This window comes from Limanda limanda, chromosome 5, assembly GCF_963576545.1.
Source record: "Limanda limanda chromosome 5, fLimLim1.1, whole genome shotgun sequence".
In the NCBI taxonomy this organism is placed as follows: Eukaryota; Metazoa; Chordata; class Actinopteri; order Pleuronectiformes; family Pleuronectidae; genus Limanda; species Limanda limanda.
Window position 1 is genome coordinate 21731670 of NC_083640.1, and position 17697 is coordinate 21749366.

Consider the following 17697-nt stretch of genomic DNA (forward strand, 5'->3'; position numbering starts at 1 on the left):
TCCTGCTCTCCGGTTTGTGTTTTTACTTTTTGTTATTTTTTAGCTCTCTGGCCGTTGCTACCCTACTAGCAAGCATGTACGGCATCTGGTTAAAATAAGCTGCAAACTCAGTTAGTCTGGTCAGCTCCTCACGCATGTCGGTGTAGCAGAAGGAGAACTTGTTACGCAGATGACATCCAACTGTACTGAAGCCTGAAGAATAAATTCAACTTCAGGAACATCCTAAAGATGTTAAATGTTCTGTGTATAGTTGATGACCACTCAGGGGAAGTGGGAAGATTCATACAGTGAATCTATGTACAGCACTTTCTCTATCACATCAACCACATCACACAGCCGTCGGGGGGGAGTCTTGCTCGGTGACACTTGGGACACAGAATGGTGGGGACTTTTTAAAAATAATTGTTATTGATGTTTAGTCAAGTAACCGACTCATTGTTTAAGCCGACATGCTCACACTGAACTTACCTCAATCTTAAAGAGAAGCTGAGGTCACAATAAAGTGGTGGGCCAAGTGGACATCAGGCCTCATCCGTGATCCGACTTTTCTCAATGTGCAGGAGCCACACACTCACAGCTGGAGGACTTTCAGAAGAATATCACCAGGAGCACAAATGAAGAATCCAAAATCAACAGACGCTTTTCACAAAGGGTTTCTCCTGGAACTCTGCAGCGACCATCATGAATAGGAAACCATTTATCTCATGAGTGTAAATGGTGTCACTTGTTACATGTCAGCATCAAACCGACATCTCTCAGCCTTATTGTACAGACTCTTTATGTTCAACTCGGTTAAACACGGCCTCGGCTCTGGGAACTTAAAGTTCAATCTGCGCCAAGTCACTGAATTACTATCTCGGCTGAATCCCCTAAATAACGGCAGCCTGAAAAGATGTGACAGATTCTTTCAGTCTTTAAAGAGCTCGGTTGCCGTGGGAAACCAAATACATGCAAAGTGGGAGGAAACCGGCAGAGACACGACCACGACACGAGATGTTCCAGGGCACGATCACAAATCACAGCAGAGCAGTTACAAAACCAATTTAATCTCTGAAAAGGGTTTACATCACCAAACACAATTATATATTTCAGTAATGGGGCAAATACTTCTTATATATTAAATTCTTCTTGAGATAAGTCTATAGAGCCATGGAGGAGTGTTATACAGTATCATGAAGAAAAGGATAGAAGTACAGCCTGGTTGATAAAGGATTTTGTAGGTGAATACTAAGTTTGACATCAGGATTAAAAAAAATCAGTAATGATATTATCTTTACACAACCTATAACATAAACATTTTATTTTTTTTAAGATTTAAAATTCAAAACAATGGACTGGGGTCTACAACACAAAACACATCAGAGTGGTGACACTTTTTGTATTTAAACTGCACTTTAATGCTACTGTCAGCTCGGTATTATGCGCTCCGAAACAATAAATCTACAGTTAAATAATATTGGCTGATATGTCAACTTTATTAAATTCAGTAGCCAAGTTTCTTTGACCTTTGAACCCCTACAATTTGTATACTACAAGTTTAAAGTTGTATAAAGCAATTGTCTTTAAATTGATGTGAACCTACTCAAACCAAAGCTGAGAATTGGTACTTCAATCTCATATCCAGTATTTAATTAATTGAATTTACAAAAAAACACTCAAAAGTCTTAATAGTTTATTTCTGTTTTCTTTATACTTTACTTGTTCCACACATTGTAGAACTGGAAACTTCTCGTACATATGGAGAAACCACACAAGCAAGTGGAGTGGAAGAAAAAAAGTTCAATAAGAAAATGAGTTAAATAAATCTTATTGAAATGAATCACTTCTGTCAAAAACTCTTGACTTTAGTTTAATTAACCATAATATAATTAATATGCCATAGATTTTGTGGATGGTAATACAATTATCTTAGTAATAAAAAGTATAATAAAGTACACATCGGCACTATTGTGAGCTTTCTTATTCAAAAGAAAAGTAAATTTTTTTAGATAAACCAAAAAGTAAAATTGTCACTAATCTTTTCAATGGGAACATATGACACAGTCGTTGATTCTGACTTTAATCACGTGAATGTGAAGTAGTCTCAGACTTTTGTTGTGTATGTTGTCATGTGACTTTATGACATCATATTGCTGCTCCTGTAGTGCACATGGTGAAGTCTGTGATAATTCATGATTTGAAAACAGGCACAAGCATCTGGTCTTCAACCCAAACATGACGACAAAAGCAAGACACAACTCGGTTCACTTTAGGTTTTCTTTGTAATTTTAATTCCCATAATTTAGTTTAAATGCAGACATTGTTTTCTCACTAGAATCTTAAATAAAACATTACAGTACGATATATGCAAATCAGAAGAGCTTTAAGATTTTGAAGAAGCAGGCTACAGTTTCTTTAGAATTTTTTTTTATTCATCTATTATTATTATCATTATTTTTCTTGTACTTTTTGAAGGACCGGACAGTTAAACAGCAGTAAACAGTAAAAAGACAACACGGAGCTGTAAAGCCTGCAGGCCAGCCAAGGAGCACATTCTATTACACAACAGACCAGAAAACTAAGAGACAGCCACATCCAGATGAAGGTCTGAGCTGACGGCCCTCCGCCTCCGTCAGGTGGGGCTAGTTCCACACAAACAGGACGGGGCGCTATTACACCGGGGCAGGTGGAGCTACATGACCACAGAGCGACAGCGATGTCGTTGCGCCTTCACGAGAGAAGAGCTTGTATTGCACATTCAGGGAGAAAGAAAATGGCACATTCTGTTTCTCTTGTTTTTTCTCTACAAGAAAAGTTTAACGAAAAACAGTTATAAATGCAGAAGAAGCACAGAAACTCCCTCAATGGCAATCCCACCACACCACTGGTTGATTTATACTGATCGGTTGAAACTGGTCTAAAATGCTGTCCCTCGCTTTCGGGGAGGGAAAGTGTCAGACTACGCCATCTAGTGGCTGCGTACATGTCAAACCAATTGTTTTATAATTATTATTATATCACAAATTCAGACCTACAGAGTTAAATTTACTTTTGGTTTTTGGGGATACAGTACGAACTAAATTGTATCGAGGCATTTAACTGATGCATTTAAAGGTCTTGATTGTTTTTTTCGCAAAATATTTACATGTTTTTGTCTCTGCTGGACAACGTGAAAAACAAAGTGAGAAACAGTGACATGTTTGAAATTAATTTTAAGCCAATTTTGATAATTTCTGTGAAATTATCAAAATTGGCTGCGACACTAGACGCTGCCACCAGAGGGCGAGTTTCACTTTCCCCTCCCCACCTTGGGCAGTGCATCCCTTTTGGCCTATCAGGACTGAGACTGCACAGAAGAACAAAAGATGATGGTGATACAGAGGGGACCTGCGGAGTGTGGTGAAGATGCACAAACTGGATCATCTGAGGCGAGTTGGCTGAGCCCAATAAACAAACACACCTCATGACCCAATTATTCAGTCTCCATTTCATCAAAACAGCAATTTCCATTAGCCTCTGTCAGAAAATAAATTGGACCTTAGTTTTCTAAAAGCATTGAAAGATATTTACCGGGTTCTTTTCAAAATAGGTTTTCTCCTTCTGTTTGGACAATTGAACATTGAACAACAGCTGCTACTATAAGTTTAACTGCTAAGACTCATGGGAGATGTAGGCTAGTCGTTATAGCTAGCGGAACAGAAGCTAACCTGGAGGGTCATGTAGGATTCCAGAAATTTAAACTTACTGATCGTTAACTGTGGCTATGTCTGGATGACCTTTATTAATCAAATCAGGGTTCATTTTTCCACCATTTTTAGTTTACATTTAAAATGTATTCATCAAATAAAGTAGGAGAAAATCCAAAGGACAAAACTCTCCATTTTAGAGATTAAAAGTTGAGTTCCTGCACAATATAAACTCTTGTTCAGTTGCAGAGTGTTGGCTCTGTGCCTTTGTGACCTTGTGCACATTTAGCATATTTGCTACCACGTATTTGTGCATCATGAAATTGTTTCAAAAAGCTCCAATGTGGACCCACCCGCTCCGTGCGGCCCCCTCTGTAACACACGGCCTGTCATAGTAAAGAGCTTCAAAAGTCATAATCTGCCAAAACAAGGAGACAAATGTCCTCACAGTCCAGTTTTCCTTCACGGTTTCAGATTTCTCAGCTACACAGATTCGGATTCGATAGATTTCGCCTTCAGCGAGCAGCCGTCCTGCTCCCGCAGCTCAGATCCAAGCGGTACAGGGAAACAAAATTACAAAGCCTTTTCATCTAAAATTCAAAAATAAAAATGGTAATTTTAAAATCTGATCTACTGGCAACCGACACGTCAATCTACATGTTACAAGAACACACCGGGCTCGGAGGGAGTGTATGGCACCGGCAAGGTGAGACCCCCTGTACTAAGACCATCTGTCATCGTCGCTGTGAACCAGTCCCTGTGAACCAGTCCCTGTGAACCAGTCCCTGTGAACCAGTCGCTGTGAACCAGTCCCTGTGAACAAGTCGCTGTGAACCAGTCCCTGTGAACCAGTCCCTGTGAACCAGTCCCTGTTCAGCGGTTTCCCAGTCGACCCCACAGTGTGTCCTCCACAGTGTCTGGAAGCTCGCTCAGGTTAAAACTCAGATATGGTAGAAAAATATATAGTCTTGATGAAATTTCTCTAGTTATTCTCTTCATTACTGAATTGCACCCATACATGTAGTGTTAACACATTGTAGTAGCAGTGTAAAGTGACAGGGATCATGATGAGCGCTACTACTACCACAAAGAACGGAAAACAGGTCATCGTGTGCACACTTGCTCTTTGCTCTCTTTCTCTCGAGACACTTCAGGTTATTTTGTTTTTTTACTTGCACTTAAAAATTCATGGTTAATAGTTTGTCTTTCATTGGCATCATTAGGCAACATTTTTTTTATCTTCTTCAGATACTCTACAATATGGTTACGATGTAAACACCACAGTACTTAATTATTTTGACCGTATCTGCACAAAGTTAAACACAAAGTTACAAGGCAAGTGGTTACTTAAGCATAGATTTGTTCATGAGAGAGAAAAACAAACACAAAAAAAAAAATGAAATTAGGAAACACACCACAAGAACAAAAAGAACTTGCAACACCTGGCATCGAGTTTGTTCAAATAAAAAAAAACGCTTTAGACTTTGTTCGTCTGCAGGTCAGGTGACCCCCGTTAAAAAGCTGGTGATGATCAGTACTAACCCCCCCGATACCATCTTATTCAAACATCACGATCCTCAAACAAAAAGTCGTGTGATGTTTTAGTGACACCAGAGGGTGTTTTCCCGCGTCCAGCCCTCAACTTGACCTTTAGCACTTGGACTGAAACACAGGTGATCAATGAGCCGGACGAGTCTACGCTTCTAAACCACAGCACCGGCTCGTTTGGAGGAGCTACAGAGGGGCTGGGGGTGAATCCCATTCGTCCTCCACCTCTGTCTATCTGGCTGAGACATAATACAACAGTTTGCCTTATTTTTGTGTGTGTTTGATATGACACAGCAAGGCTTTAACGTCTGGAGGCATCTTGACGTCCGCACCTCAGATTTGAGGCTCGGGGGGGAAACGGACACGACGCACAGATCTTGGCAGGGAGCCTTCGACGTGAGGAACTGACTCCATTAACTGATACTCATGTATGTAAATAAAAAGGCAAACAGATGCAGATATGTGAACATTTCAGTTGATATTTGCCTCATTTTGTTATATTTTAATATTTTGGCTTCTGCTGCACTTAGACCTTTAGATTATTCTACTTTAAATTGGCGACAACGCAGCTTCCTTTGGCTTGGTGCTGCTGTCGCAGAGCGACCGCCCTCTGAAACCCAACTACACCTTTTCTCAAGGGCTTTTTTTAAAGAACTTTCTGTCAATACGGATGAATTAACCCGGTGGGATCAAAATCAAACGGCATTTCTCCACTTTGAGGACGGATTCAGTTTGATTCATTTAAATTTAAATCCCGTTTTCCCATTCAGGAAACATACTTCCGCCAACCACCGGGGGAAAAACAGCAGCCTGTTAAGTGTGTGTTCATGTGTGTGTGTGTGTGTGTGTGTGTAGTCTATTGTGCGTGTCTGGGATGAAACATACTCTAGAATATGACATCATGAAGAGGTGAAAAGCCCCCAAACCCCCACCCTACCACATTAAATACAAACCATGATCCCCAATTCCGCCCCCAAACTCTTTTAAGGACAGTATTTACAGTACAAATTACAGTATAATACATCATTAAAAAATACGAGATCCATCTCTAAAAACATACAGGAGCTTTTGACCCGCAACAAAAAAAAAAATCAACTCTTTAGCAAATCAGGTGTCTATGGTATCGTGGAAAATAAGAAAGCAGAGCGACAGTCCCACCCCCCCCCCCCCCCCCCTCTGAGGCGTCCTTTCCGTTTGGCCCCAGTTGAACCTGGCGAGCTCGTTGACAGTGAGATGACGGATGGGTTGGTTGACCACGCACATCTTTTCATTTCATTTTTTTGAATTTTAAAGCAAGCTGCAATACAATAAATCACACTCCATCCAATAACAACAATATGTACAGATTTTTTTTTCCTGGCGTTTTGGAATAGTAAGCACTTGACTGCCTAAGCTACCTCGTGGGGGGGGGGGGGGGTATAGTTTCACTGCAGGCATGTTTGTCAGTTGTGCAGAATTAGCTGGTTTTGATCTTTTTTAGTCGTTTGCAGTGTAGTGTTTTTAAAGAAAGAGACAGAAAGGGTTTCCCCAGTAACTATAATTCCTGTAATTATTCCTGTTAAAAGTTACTGGAACACGTATGTACAGCAGATTGAATGGTTCGGTCGACGCAGCGGTTGCACCCGTAGAAGAGAATAAATAAAAAGCGATCAGAAACTCAAATGAGTCGCAAAGATCTCTGGACTCTGGAGCCAGGAAGCAGGTGAACCAACCCTCCTCACATCCACAGTACAACCAAGTCCATGTGTAAACCTCTGCAGCTCCAGCCCTCACTCCCTCTCTCTCTCTCTCTTCCTACTCCTCGCCGTCACCCTCTCGCTCTCTTCCTCTTTTCTCTGTACCCCTGACACTCCAGCTATGATTTTTAGTCTCCCTCTCTCTCTCTGATTCTTTCCTCCTGTGTTTTCCCTCCCAGCCGTGCGCCCTCAGACGAAGGGCAGGATGCCGTAGACGAACACAGCCATGACGGCGGCGCTGAACAGGCCGGCCACCGGCACCGTGACGAACCACGCCAGGAAGATGTTCCTGAAGAGGCGCCAGTCCACCGCCTTCTTGGAGCGGATCCAACCCACGGCCACGACCGATCCCACCTGGAGGCCGGAGCCAGAGGAGAGAGAGACAATCAGCAGCAGGAATGTTTAAAGGGTAAAGACACTGAGGAGCTGAAGGTTTGTCCAGGTGTTCCTTATGATGGAGTATTTAAGAGTGAATGGTCATTTTGTGTTTAGATGATGCCTTTTTTAGAAAATTTTATTTCCGGGTATCCTACTCTCCTTTAATATAAATTTCTCCTTTAATATGTTTTTCAAATCGATCCAGGTTTAAGTTTAGCTAAAGATTTTATCACGATAGCATTAGAAAACTATTATTTGTTCATTTTCCCAGTATAAATCATATAAATTCAATTTATTTTCATTGATAGGAACACGGTTGCAGTACAAAATACATTCCACCGCTGATAATAGTTGAACAAACGGTGATAACACACAAATTTAGCATCTGACCAGAAAAGCCTGTACGCAGCCTTCAGCTCTTCAAAACCAGCTCAGTTCAAAATGTTTGTGTTAGTCAGAGCAAGCAGATTATTAAAGTTACCTACATTTAATTTGTGTAGAAGTCTAAAATTGGCAGGTTTAGCTTTTTTTGGTCAAAAAAGCTAATTTTGCAATTTCGATTTGATAATTCAAATATATCTGCAAATCTCAGACTTCCAATATAATGCATTGTTCACTCACCTTCATATGAATCAAAACACCAGAGAATGGGAAAAAAACTTTGGAGAATTTCAGACACACATTTCAGACTCTTCACACATTTCAGACTCTTCATTGTGCGGCAGCCGAGCGGAATGTGCAGCGACTGGTTTCAGCTCTGTTGACATTGCAGGTGGGCGGGGATCAAACTGTTTGTCTGCTCTTAAACGACCACAGAGACACGAAGCGCCTCCCGTCACACTCACAGTTACATGAGGGAGGTCAGGTCCACACACGTCATGTTTGAGGTGGTTGGGCCAGTTTGACTAAAGATCAAACAAATACAGGAGGAGATTTTATCCAAATTGGCTGAAAATTGTCAAATTTCTCAGATTCTCCTTGGTTCGGATAAATCAACGTTACTCTACAAGCAGACTTTGTGTGGGAGAAAATCCAGATTTCGTGGCCATGATGATTGTTTACAACCATTCGTAGTATTTCAGCTATGCAGCAACAAATCCTAAACCTGTGTGACCTCGGTGTTTGTGCTGCCGAGCGCCTGCAGAGCTTTTGAAACAATGAGTCACTGTACACGATCACACCACAGCGCCGCGCACGCCAGGCCCGGGCATCAATTCAGTTTAACCTCCGCAGAAGTAACAACAACAAAAAAAAATCCATAAAGGAAAAAGGTCAATGTGCACCGACTGAACAGAGACCAAACTGAATGGAGGCCTGCTGCTTCTCACACACTCTCTCTCTCTCTCTCTCAGCCGTCTGGGAGTCGTTCACAGATGTTGTTGGACACATCATCGCTCTTAACATTTCAATTTCAAGTTCAGTAACATCTATAAAATACAGATTTTGTTTTTCTGTCCAACAACGTCTGTGCGACCTCTACAATCATTAAATCGATCAAATCACCACGTTAACACCTCTAATCAGTAGATTTAGCATCTGGGCAGAAGCAGGTGATCATCAGAGGTTTTAGGGGAATCGGTGAGGAATGAAATAAAGATATGGTTGGCGATGTGGATGTTTAGATGAATTGATCATCAGTAATTAAATACCGGTTTTGAGTCTTGTGCAGTTTCCCCATTAGCAGAGACACTGATCTAAATATTAATAATCTTGTGATAGTTATGTTACTTTTAATATTTTAGCTAATACATCAAATATAACTTACGTTGTATTGTTTAAATTGAACACTTCCCTCCATCGTCCCAGTACAAGCTACCAGTGTGAACGTAATATTGGAGGCTGTAGAATTATAGGAATAATAATATAATTAATGCTGGGACACAAAGTCAAGTTCGACCTATTTAAAGAAAAATCAGACTAATATGAGAGGATTCATTAAATTAACAAAAATTTTCAGTAGATTATGCAACAAGAAAAAAAGGAAAATTAAAAAATATCAGATAAAGCGTCTCAGGATGAGAAATTCTAACAAGTCTCTACTTTTTTTTAAAAATAAAGTTCAATAGCTTCGATATAACCGATGAGCTTGCACAATATTTCCTTATTGTTCTTCTTTAAAATGAAAACTCTTCCTCCATGAGAGACGTGGGAGATTTGGCCGCTGGAGGAAAACTGCACGAGAGGTCAAAACGTCAACTGCAGGAGTTGTGATTGGCTGTGGCGATTGACTGCTACAGGTGAAGCGATGAGGTGGAGCTTCACTACCAATGACTCCAATACCTTGCAGTGGGTGGAGCTTATTGGGATGCCCACATTTGATGCAACAAGCACTGATAGCGCACTCATTACTTCAATGCAAAATCCGCTGTGAAGACAGATGAGTGGAGAGACACAGAAAGAAAGATGGAGAGGGAGAGGTAAATAAAAGTGGAAAACAAGTGAGACGGGGGGGAGGGTTTGGGGGTCTGCTTGCAGGCGAGGACGGGAGGGTGGAGGACCCACACACCAAACCATGCCACTGGTGAGAGGGGGCCACATGAAAGAGAGTCGGGGGAAATGAACCCTGGATGAAACCTGTTCCTGTGAAGAAGAGTCCGGGGGAGAGGGGCTGCACACGGCTGCCGGGGGGGGCAGGCGGCCGCACACCGGTCTGATTGAATATGTGAAAATAAATAATCCACAGCCGTAATCTGACTGGAAACCTGACTTCTTTATTTTTCGAATAGAATTGGTTGTGTGTGATTGCGGCCCTGCAGCCCCAGGAGGCAGCGTGAGCTCCCTGTCCCCTGGGAGGGCGGGGGGGGGGGCGAGAGGCCGGCCCCGGGGGTCCACTCAGTCATACCTTGCAGTGTGTGGTACTGACAGGGATTCCGATATTGGAAGCGAACACGACTGTGAGTGCGGAAGCCAGTTCAATAGTGAATCCACTGTGGAGGAGGAGAGGGGGGGGGGCAAAGAAACATTCTTCATTGTAATGTCACCGAACGAGTTGCACACGAGGTGAACACTCAGCATCAGGATTAAACAGATCTTTAAAGTATACTTAAACACACACACTGGATAAAACATGGCAACACACATTGTCTCACCCTAAAAAACACACACAGACACAGACACACACAGACACACACAGACACACACAGACACACACAGACACACACACACACACACACACACACACACACACACACACACACACACACACACACACACACACACACACACACACACACACACACACACACACACACACACACACACACACACACACACACACACACACACACACACACACACACACACACACAGGTGGTTATGTGTGTTTCCGTTTTGCCGGGTCCTGACTTGCAGACACTTTGTCCCGTTTGCAGAACATTAATCACACACAGACCAGTGGGCGCTGTGGAAGAGAACCCCCCCCCCCCCCCCCCGATAAATGAAGAGAAACCAGATGAATGAGAAAGCAAAAAAAAAAAAAGGGGAAAGCGATTCATGAGCGAGCACTTCCTTCTTTGCGGTTACACACCAAATAAATAACACAACAGTCAGGAGAGGTCCTGGGAATCGACTGAGGTCGGATCGGCCAAAGAGAGATAATCAGCAACAGGTCACTGCAGTCCCCAAAGAGGCGCCCCCCCCCCCCAACAACGTCTTTCACAGTGATGTTGACTCGATCGGATCGAGATTATAACCCAGAAGCTTGCCTTAGGTTCGGGGGGGGGGGCGTTCTGGTTGTCAATCAACTCCTAGTCAGTGATTGGATAATATAATGTTCATTCTTTTTAGTTGGTCTTTTATCTACTTTGGATATATTTTTAGATTTCGTATAGTGTGTTATGTGCCTGGAATGTCTCCAGTTCGGGATAAACATCGAGCCTCTCCATCTATCTATGCTGAATGATTTAATGCAAAATAATGAATTTGACCTCAGGTGAATCTTTAAACTTGAAATAAATACAATTTATCATGTTAATTATCAACTGATTTGAAAGTTTTTGTCTTGATATACTTTTTTGAAGCAACACTCAGCGCTGGAAGCTTGTCCTCTAATCCAAACGTTGCTGGGGCACGAGTTAGGCAAGTGCTGTTTGAATCTCAGATGTAAAAGCACAATATAAAGCAGCACACACACACACTTATAGTCTCTCTATAGTTGTGAGGACCCTCGTTGACATAAAGCCTTCCCAAGCACCTCCCCTAACCTTAACCATCAAAACTAAATGCCTTAACTAAAACTAATTCAAAGCCTCAAACAACCACTTGAATGATGGTATTTAAACAAAATTGGCCCCATAACTACACACACACACACACACACACACACACACACACACACACACACACACACACACACACACACACACACACACACACACACACACACACACACACACACACACACACACACACACACACACACACACACACACACACACACACACACACACACACACACACACACACATCTTTGTCAGCGTGCTGCATTGAAACAGACACCAGAGGAGCCTTTAGAACAGTGGAGCAGAACAAATTTGTCTTTGAGTCCTGGAGGAAAAAAAACTAAGCTGGTGTTGGAAAGAGATAAATTAAGAATGAAAAGAGGAGGAGGGACAGAAAAAGAGGAGAAATGAAGAAAGAGGGGAAAAGTAATAAAGTGTGTAAGGAAAGATTTAGAGGTGAGAGGTCTTTATAAAAAAAAGGAAAAAAAGGGAGAGAAAAACAGGAAAGAGTGAAGAAGAGGAGGGTTAACCACGAAAATAGAGATTTACAGGAGAGAGTAGGAAGGAATATATTTTTTAAAAAGGAGAAGAGCAGACTGGAACAGAAAAGTGCAGCCGGGTGCTACAGCTTGTGGTCGGAGGCAAGAGGCCTCACCCCTCCCTCCCTCGCCCCTCCAACTGTACTTCTCTTCATCCTGAACGCCAAACAACTTTCTGTAACCCTGCGTGATGCCCCTGTCCCCCCCCCCACACACACACACACCTCTTTGTATAACCATCCTTCTTGTGACCTTAAGAAATTAAGTTTTACCTCATTAGGACCAGGCTTTGGTCCCCATGAGGTCTACTGGTCCTGACAAGGTCAGTGTTAATGCTGGAGAGGGTCCGTCAGAGGCAACAAAAACAACTACACACACACGCAAAATATTTTCTGGAGCAAATTAGACGTTAGCATGCAAACATGCTCGCACACAAACATTCACCGCACAATGACCTACAGGCACAACAGAGCCCGGCCTCCTTGAGCGGACATGATACAGACAAACATCCCTGAAGTACACACACACACCCATACACACACACCCTTCAGCTAATGCGTGGGAAGACAACAGGACAGTGAGAGAGACAAGAGAGAGAGAGAGAGAGAGAGAGAGAGAGAGAGAGAGAGAGAGAGAGAGAGAGAGAGAGAGAGAGAGAGAGAGAGAGAGAGAGAGAGAGAGAGAGAGAGAGAGAGAGAGAGAGAGAGAGAGAGAGAGAGAGAGAGAGAGAGAGATATTGATTAAAGGATGGAGGAGAGGCAGTAAGTGGCTAAGGATGCGTGATGTTCATTGCTCAGGTCGTGGGATGAATCGAGCCCTGGGGCCTTATGTGTTATGGTCCAAACCAGACTGCTAATTTATTCATGATTGTTATGTAATAAGTCAAAGGGCAGGAGGAGAAAATAGAGTGTGTGCTATTTCTGTTTCACTGCCAATGCTAAGAGGCTGCTGCAGATTCCTGAACGTGTTCCAAGAGCAGTAAAGAATGAGAGAAGTTTAAAGTTCACCCAAGTGGTGTTTTGATGATATGATTATTTGTCAATAAATTATCTATACATCTGGGGGAGGAAAAAACTATAAATATATAAAATATTAACATAATTATTAGTGCTGTCAGTTAAACGCGTTATTAACGGCGTTAACGCAAACCCATTTTTACGCCGTCAATTTTTTTAACGCAAGATTAACGCAGAGCTGCAGCTTCAGCATCTGTGTTCGGATCCAGTCTGACCTGCTCCCACTTTTTGTTTTAATATTTCTCCAATTAAAATATATATTTTGAAGCTATCGTAGCGTCCCCGCTTCACAGGACACGGAACTTCTTCGTGGTTTAGTAACTTTTATTATCCTCTACACGAACATGTGCACTTCTCGCTCTTACTCTGTCACTCGCACACATTAAAAACACTTCACTTCCTCATTGATCCCCGATCTCCAAACAACCCCATCCTATTGGTCCAAACAGTCACATGTCCCACCCCGACCCCTTCACTGACCCTCAGGATATCAGAACGCTCCTTCAACACAGTGTTTTACTGAACATACGTCAAAACCAAACATAAACATAAACCCAGTCCGTTACACTATTAGGCTGCAGCTATATGTTTTTATTTATTTAAAAATAGTGTACTTCTTATTTCATACATTTCCACAAATATGGGGAGGACTCAAATAGCCCTACAAAGTTCTGTGTTTAATTTATTTCAAAGTAGGCCGACACTTGCCTGTGTATTTTGTTTGTTTGTAATTTTGTTGCTTGTCTGTTTGAGTAGCTGGCTGAAAGCAAAGAAGTAGTAGGCTTACCTTTTATTGGTAACCTAACTGTTATGGTTCATTGTTTCTGAAATAAGAGGCCTGACTGCTATGTTCACAGCAAACTTGAGAAAAATTAAATATTAAGCCATGGTTTAACTGCACTCTAGGCTGAGTCCTTGTTTACCTGAAATGTGCACTTAATAATTTTATTTTGTATCGCCCTGTTTGGCAATGTTGTTTTTCAATAAAATAAAACATTTGCATAAAGCAAGCCAATCCACTTTTCCATGTTGATAAGAGCATGAAAATGGCTAAAAAAATTATGGAAAAAAATAAATTGAAGGGACATTTAGAATAGATAAAGAATTGCGATTAATTGCGAGTTAACTATGACATAAATGCGATTGATCGCAATTAAATATTATAATCGTTTGACAGCACTAATAATTATAATTAACTATCTATTCCTCTGCAGACACAAACAAAAAACTAAATTGCAAGTACATGATTGTACTTGCAGGTTTTTGGTTTGGTAAAACTGCTTTTATTCTGCAGCAGCAGCTGTGTTTGGGAAGTAGAAAGTATTTCAACTCCAGACAAATGTCCTTAATTAGTCAAGTTCACTGTACCTGTGAATACAAAGCACTCCAGGCAACAGAGCTGTCACTCCCAAATCTATCGTGCTGCCTTGGATTCAGGCTCTTTACTGTGAGCATAGTGGGAACCCCTGAGTGTGTTGAATGGCAATTGCCCGTTCAATGGCGTTTAACAGCTCTATATAAAGTGTGTGTGTGTGTGCATTCTAACACGGCTGGGTGCATGTAGGTACTTACCCAGGAAGCTGCAGCCCAGGACGGACTCGTGTGTGTCAGCCAGTCCAGGCTCTTTGGAGCGAGTCAAACTGAACCTGTTGGAAAGTTCACCTCTGCCACAGATACTCTTTCCAACACATCCACATCCACACACATCCACACACCCCCCCCTTCCACCCGCTCCCCCACATGGCGGCGCTCTCACCTTGAGGGGGTGATGGGAGTCAGGTCCTTCCCCATTGTCTGGATGACGCGGCGGCCCCACACCCACAGCCCGGCGCAGATGCCGACGCCGCCGTACAACAGCAGCCAGATGGGAGTGGCAGCATCCTGCATCACGCCGCCCTGGTCGTAGATCATCCACAGCGCCACCAGGGGCCCGATGGCATTACTGCAATATGAGGAAATAGATTACGAATGTACTCGGTTGTCTTTGCTTCACTGAGAATGAATGACGTTCAAGCAGAACAGTGAAGCTGAGTTCTCTGTATTTTAGGGAAACAAGCTTCAACAGGTATTAATGAAATATACTTTAACCAGTACAGTGGCCATACACAATGCTATCTGTCATGTAAGCAGCAGGGGGCAGCACCTGACGTCGTTGCCTCCGTGGGCGAAGGACCCGAAGCAGGCGGTGAGGATCTGCAGGAAGTGGAAAAGCTGGAACACCTCAGGTTTGTCCTTCTCCTCGTGATCCTCCTCGGCCAAGTCGTCCAGAGGAACCGGAGCCGGGGCCCCTTCCTCCTCCACCCCCTCCAGCTCCGTGGCCAGCTTCATCTCCACGCCGCCCTCCTCGGCCTCGATCTCAGCCTCGGCTACGGCGTTGCAGTACGACGAGTAGCTATCGTAGCGGATCCTCTTCTTGGTGTAGGACACGCTGTTGCTCCGGCCGCCCCCTTCACCTACCAGCTTCTCACTGTCGTCACGCGACTCCGTGCGTATGAGCGGCTGGACGGGCATGCCGCATATGGCCGCTGTGTAGCAGGTGTAGCTGTTGTTGCGGCGCAGCAGGCGGTAGTTGTTGTCAGGCGGCCCGGCGTTGGTGCCCGAGCGGTCGCTGTCGTCCATGCGGCCCAGGTGGATTTTGTGAAGCAGGTCCTTGTAGAGACCAGAGTCCTTGTGCACCGTGTGGTACACCTGGCCGTCGCTGCGCATGTGGCCATCGAAGCTGAAGCTGCCGTTAGAGATCGGCGACTTGAGGCAGCCGTTGGTCATCGAGTGGGTCCGACCTGAGGGAGAGGATGTGGAAAACCGTGTGTTTGAGGATAATGGAAGCTTGTAGCCAATAGCAACACAGTGCAGTAACTTCTAAATCTAATTGAGAAGCTGCTCCTTAAGGAGGAGGCATGTCGCAAATAACAATAAGCGGTTATTTCTAAAGATTTCTTGTTCTAACAGAGAAAATAGATTTTTAAATATAACATGAAATCCAGTTTATGGATTTCTGGTACATTTGATTTGAGCTCTTCATAAATGTTAAGTGATGGAAGACGGATGTGCACATTGGTCTGGAAAATGTTAATTGCGCGTTTCAACAATTTCGCTAATTTCTCAGAGAACAATTCCTGGATCTTGATGGAGAAATAAAAATGTGGTATACTTTAGTGAAATGATATTTATCTGTGCGATTTGGTGCAGATCCAAATAAAAATCCAGATCCAGTGAATTTAAATTTGGTTTCATAACGGTTGGGCCTTTCAAAGGTTTCACTGTACTTGTAATTTACTTTTCTTGTCAAGTCAGAGAACTTACTGATTGATAGCATATAAAAAGAAACCACCAGAAGCAAGCCACCCTTCCAAAGGTGACTTTTTAATCGACCAATAATTATAAAGTTTTCTTGAGACCTATTTTGAGTTTCTTTTTATATCCTGACCACAGTTTTACTCACAGTCGCTGGTTTGTTTTGAGCAGATTTTTTGATTTATTGATTCATCTCAAATACCATACGCCCTGCCGTTTGGCAGGACGGTGCCTCCATTAGCCAGGTTGGTGAGCTCTCCACTGGAGGCACGGGTCCCTCGGTCACTGCTGCCGCCGGTGAGCGGCAGCACGGCCTCATCTGTTCCCTTGGCTCCTGGAAGCTCCTTGAAGACAGGACTCTCCTCCTCCTCCTCCGGTATCTTGTCCAGGCTCTCGTCTGAAATCCTGGACAAAGCCTGCTCCTTCTTTAGACGACCTGGAGGAGATGGAGCGACAGAGGGTTTATTGACCAGAGCATGTCCAGAAAACAAAATGAAATCCTCTTTACTATGTTGACAGAGCATTGTATACAAACTATGAGGAAAAGAAAAAAACAATATTTACACTAAACCTCCACAACACGACAATCTCTCATGTTCTAATATGTAATATGGGATCGTTGTCAGAATGACAGTCAAATCAAATTATGAGAGTTTATAACAAATATTTAAAAAGTGACTCAATAGAATATTTTTTGTTTTGTTTTGAATGTTTGTTGTTTTCTCTGAACTAACACTAAGAATTTCAGATAACTCTGCAGCAGCATTCCAGAAAAAAAGTATGTAAACATCAGCTGCTCCAAACTAATCCCAGCTCTGACAGACTCGATGCCCCCCCGACTCCTCTTTAACAGACGTCAGTATAAACCCACTAACAATCGTTTCATTTTGATGGAAGCAGTTCAGGAGCGATAATGTCGCTTCTAATCCTCGCAGACATTCACGGTCACGACACGTTGAGCAACAGGTGGAGTCGGCATCAGGCGTGTGAAGGAACGCCCGAGGAAAGAAACCTATTTTAAGCCTCATCATGGATATTATCGCTTCAATTACAGCACTAATTTATTTTGTAAAAGTTTTACATAAAATGTAAAAACTCAAATTTAACCCTGATTTTTGTTTTCATATTCGTGTGAATCATCTCAGGCAAACTCTTATTCTTGTTCTTATTTATCCTGCTTTACTTGCGTATGTCCTCCATTCTCTAACAAGTTCCACCTACTGCTCTTTCTACTGTTTAATTGAATGTGTCATGTGCTCTGCCCGGTCGTCTGCTTTGCTGCCGGCTCTTTTTCCCATTAG

At 42.8% G+C, this 17697-nt stretch overlaps 1 protein-coding gene across 2 annotated transcripts in view; it reads right to left on the bottom strand.

The window, feature by feature from the left end:
* Positions 1 to 6632: 6632 nt before the first annotated feature.
* slc20a2 (solute carrier family 20 member 2) overlaps positions 6633 to 17697 on the bottom strand; it is a 41723-nt gene continuing 30658 nt past the window's right edge. The window contains exons 7-11 of one of the 2 annotated variants that reach the window (XM_061072327.1): positions 16599 to 16832; positions 15246 to 15882; positions 14859 to 15044; positions 9608 to 9692; positions 6633 to 7303 (exon numbers count right to left, since the gene is read on the bottom strand). In XM_061072327.1, the coding sequence (XP_060928310.1) occupies positions 7139 to 7303; positions 9608 to 9692; positions 14859 to 15044; positions 15246 to 15882; positions 16599 to 16832 (1307 nt within the window). In that variant the 3' untranslated portion in view covers positions 6633 to 7138. Of the gene's footprint in view, positions 7304 to 9607; positions 9693 to 10169; positions 10255 to 14858; positions 15045 to 15245; positions 15883 to 16598; positions 16833 to 17697 lie in introns of both variants that reach the window. The other variant, XM_061072326.1, reaches the window with a different exon arrangement.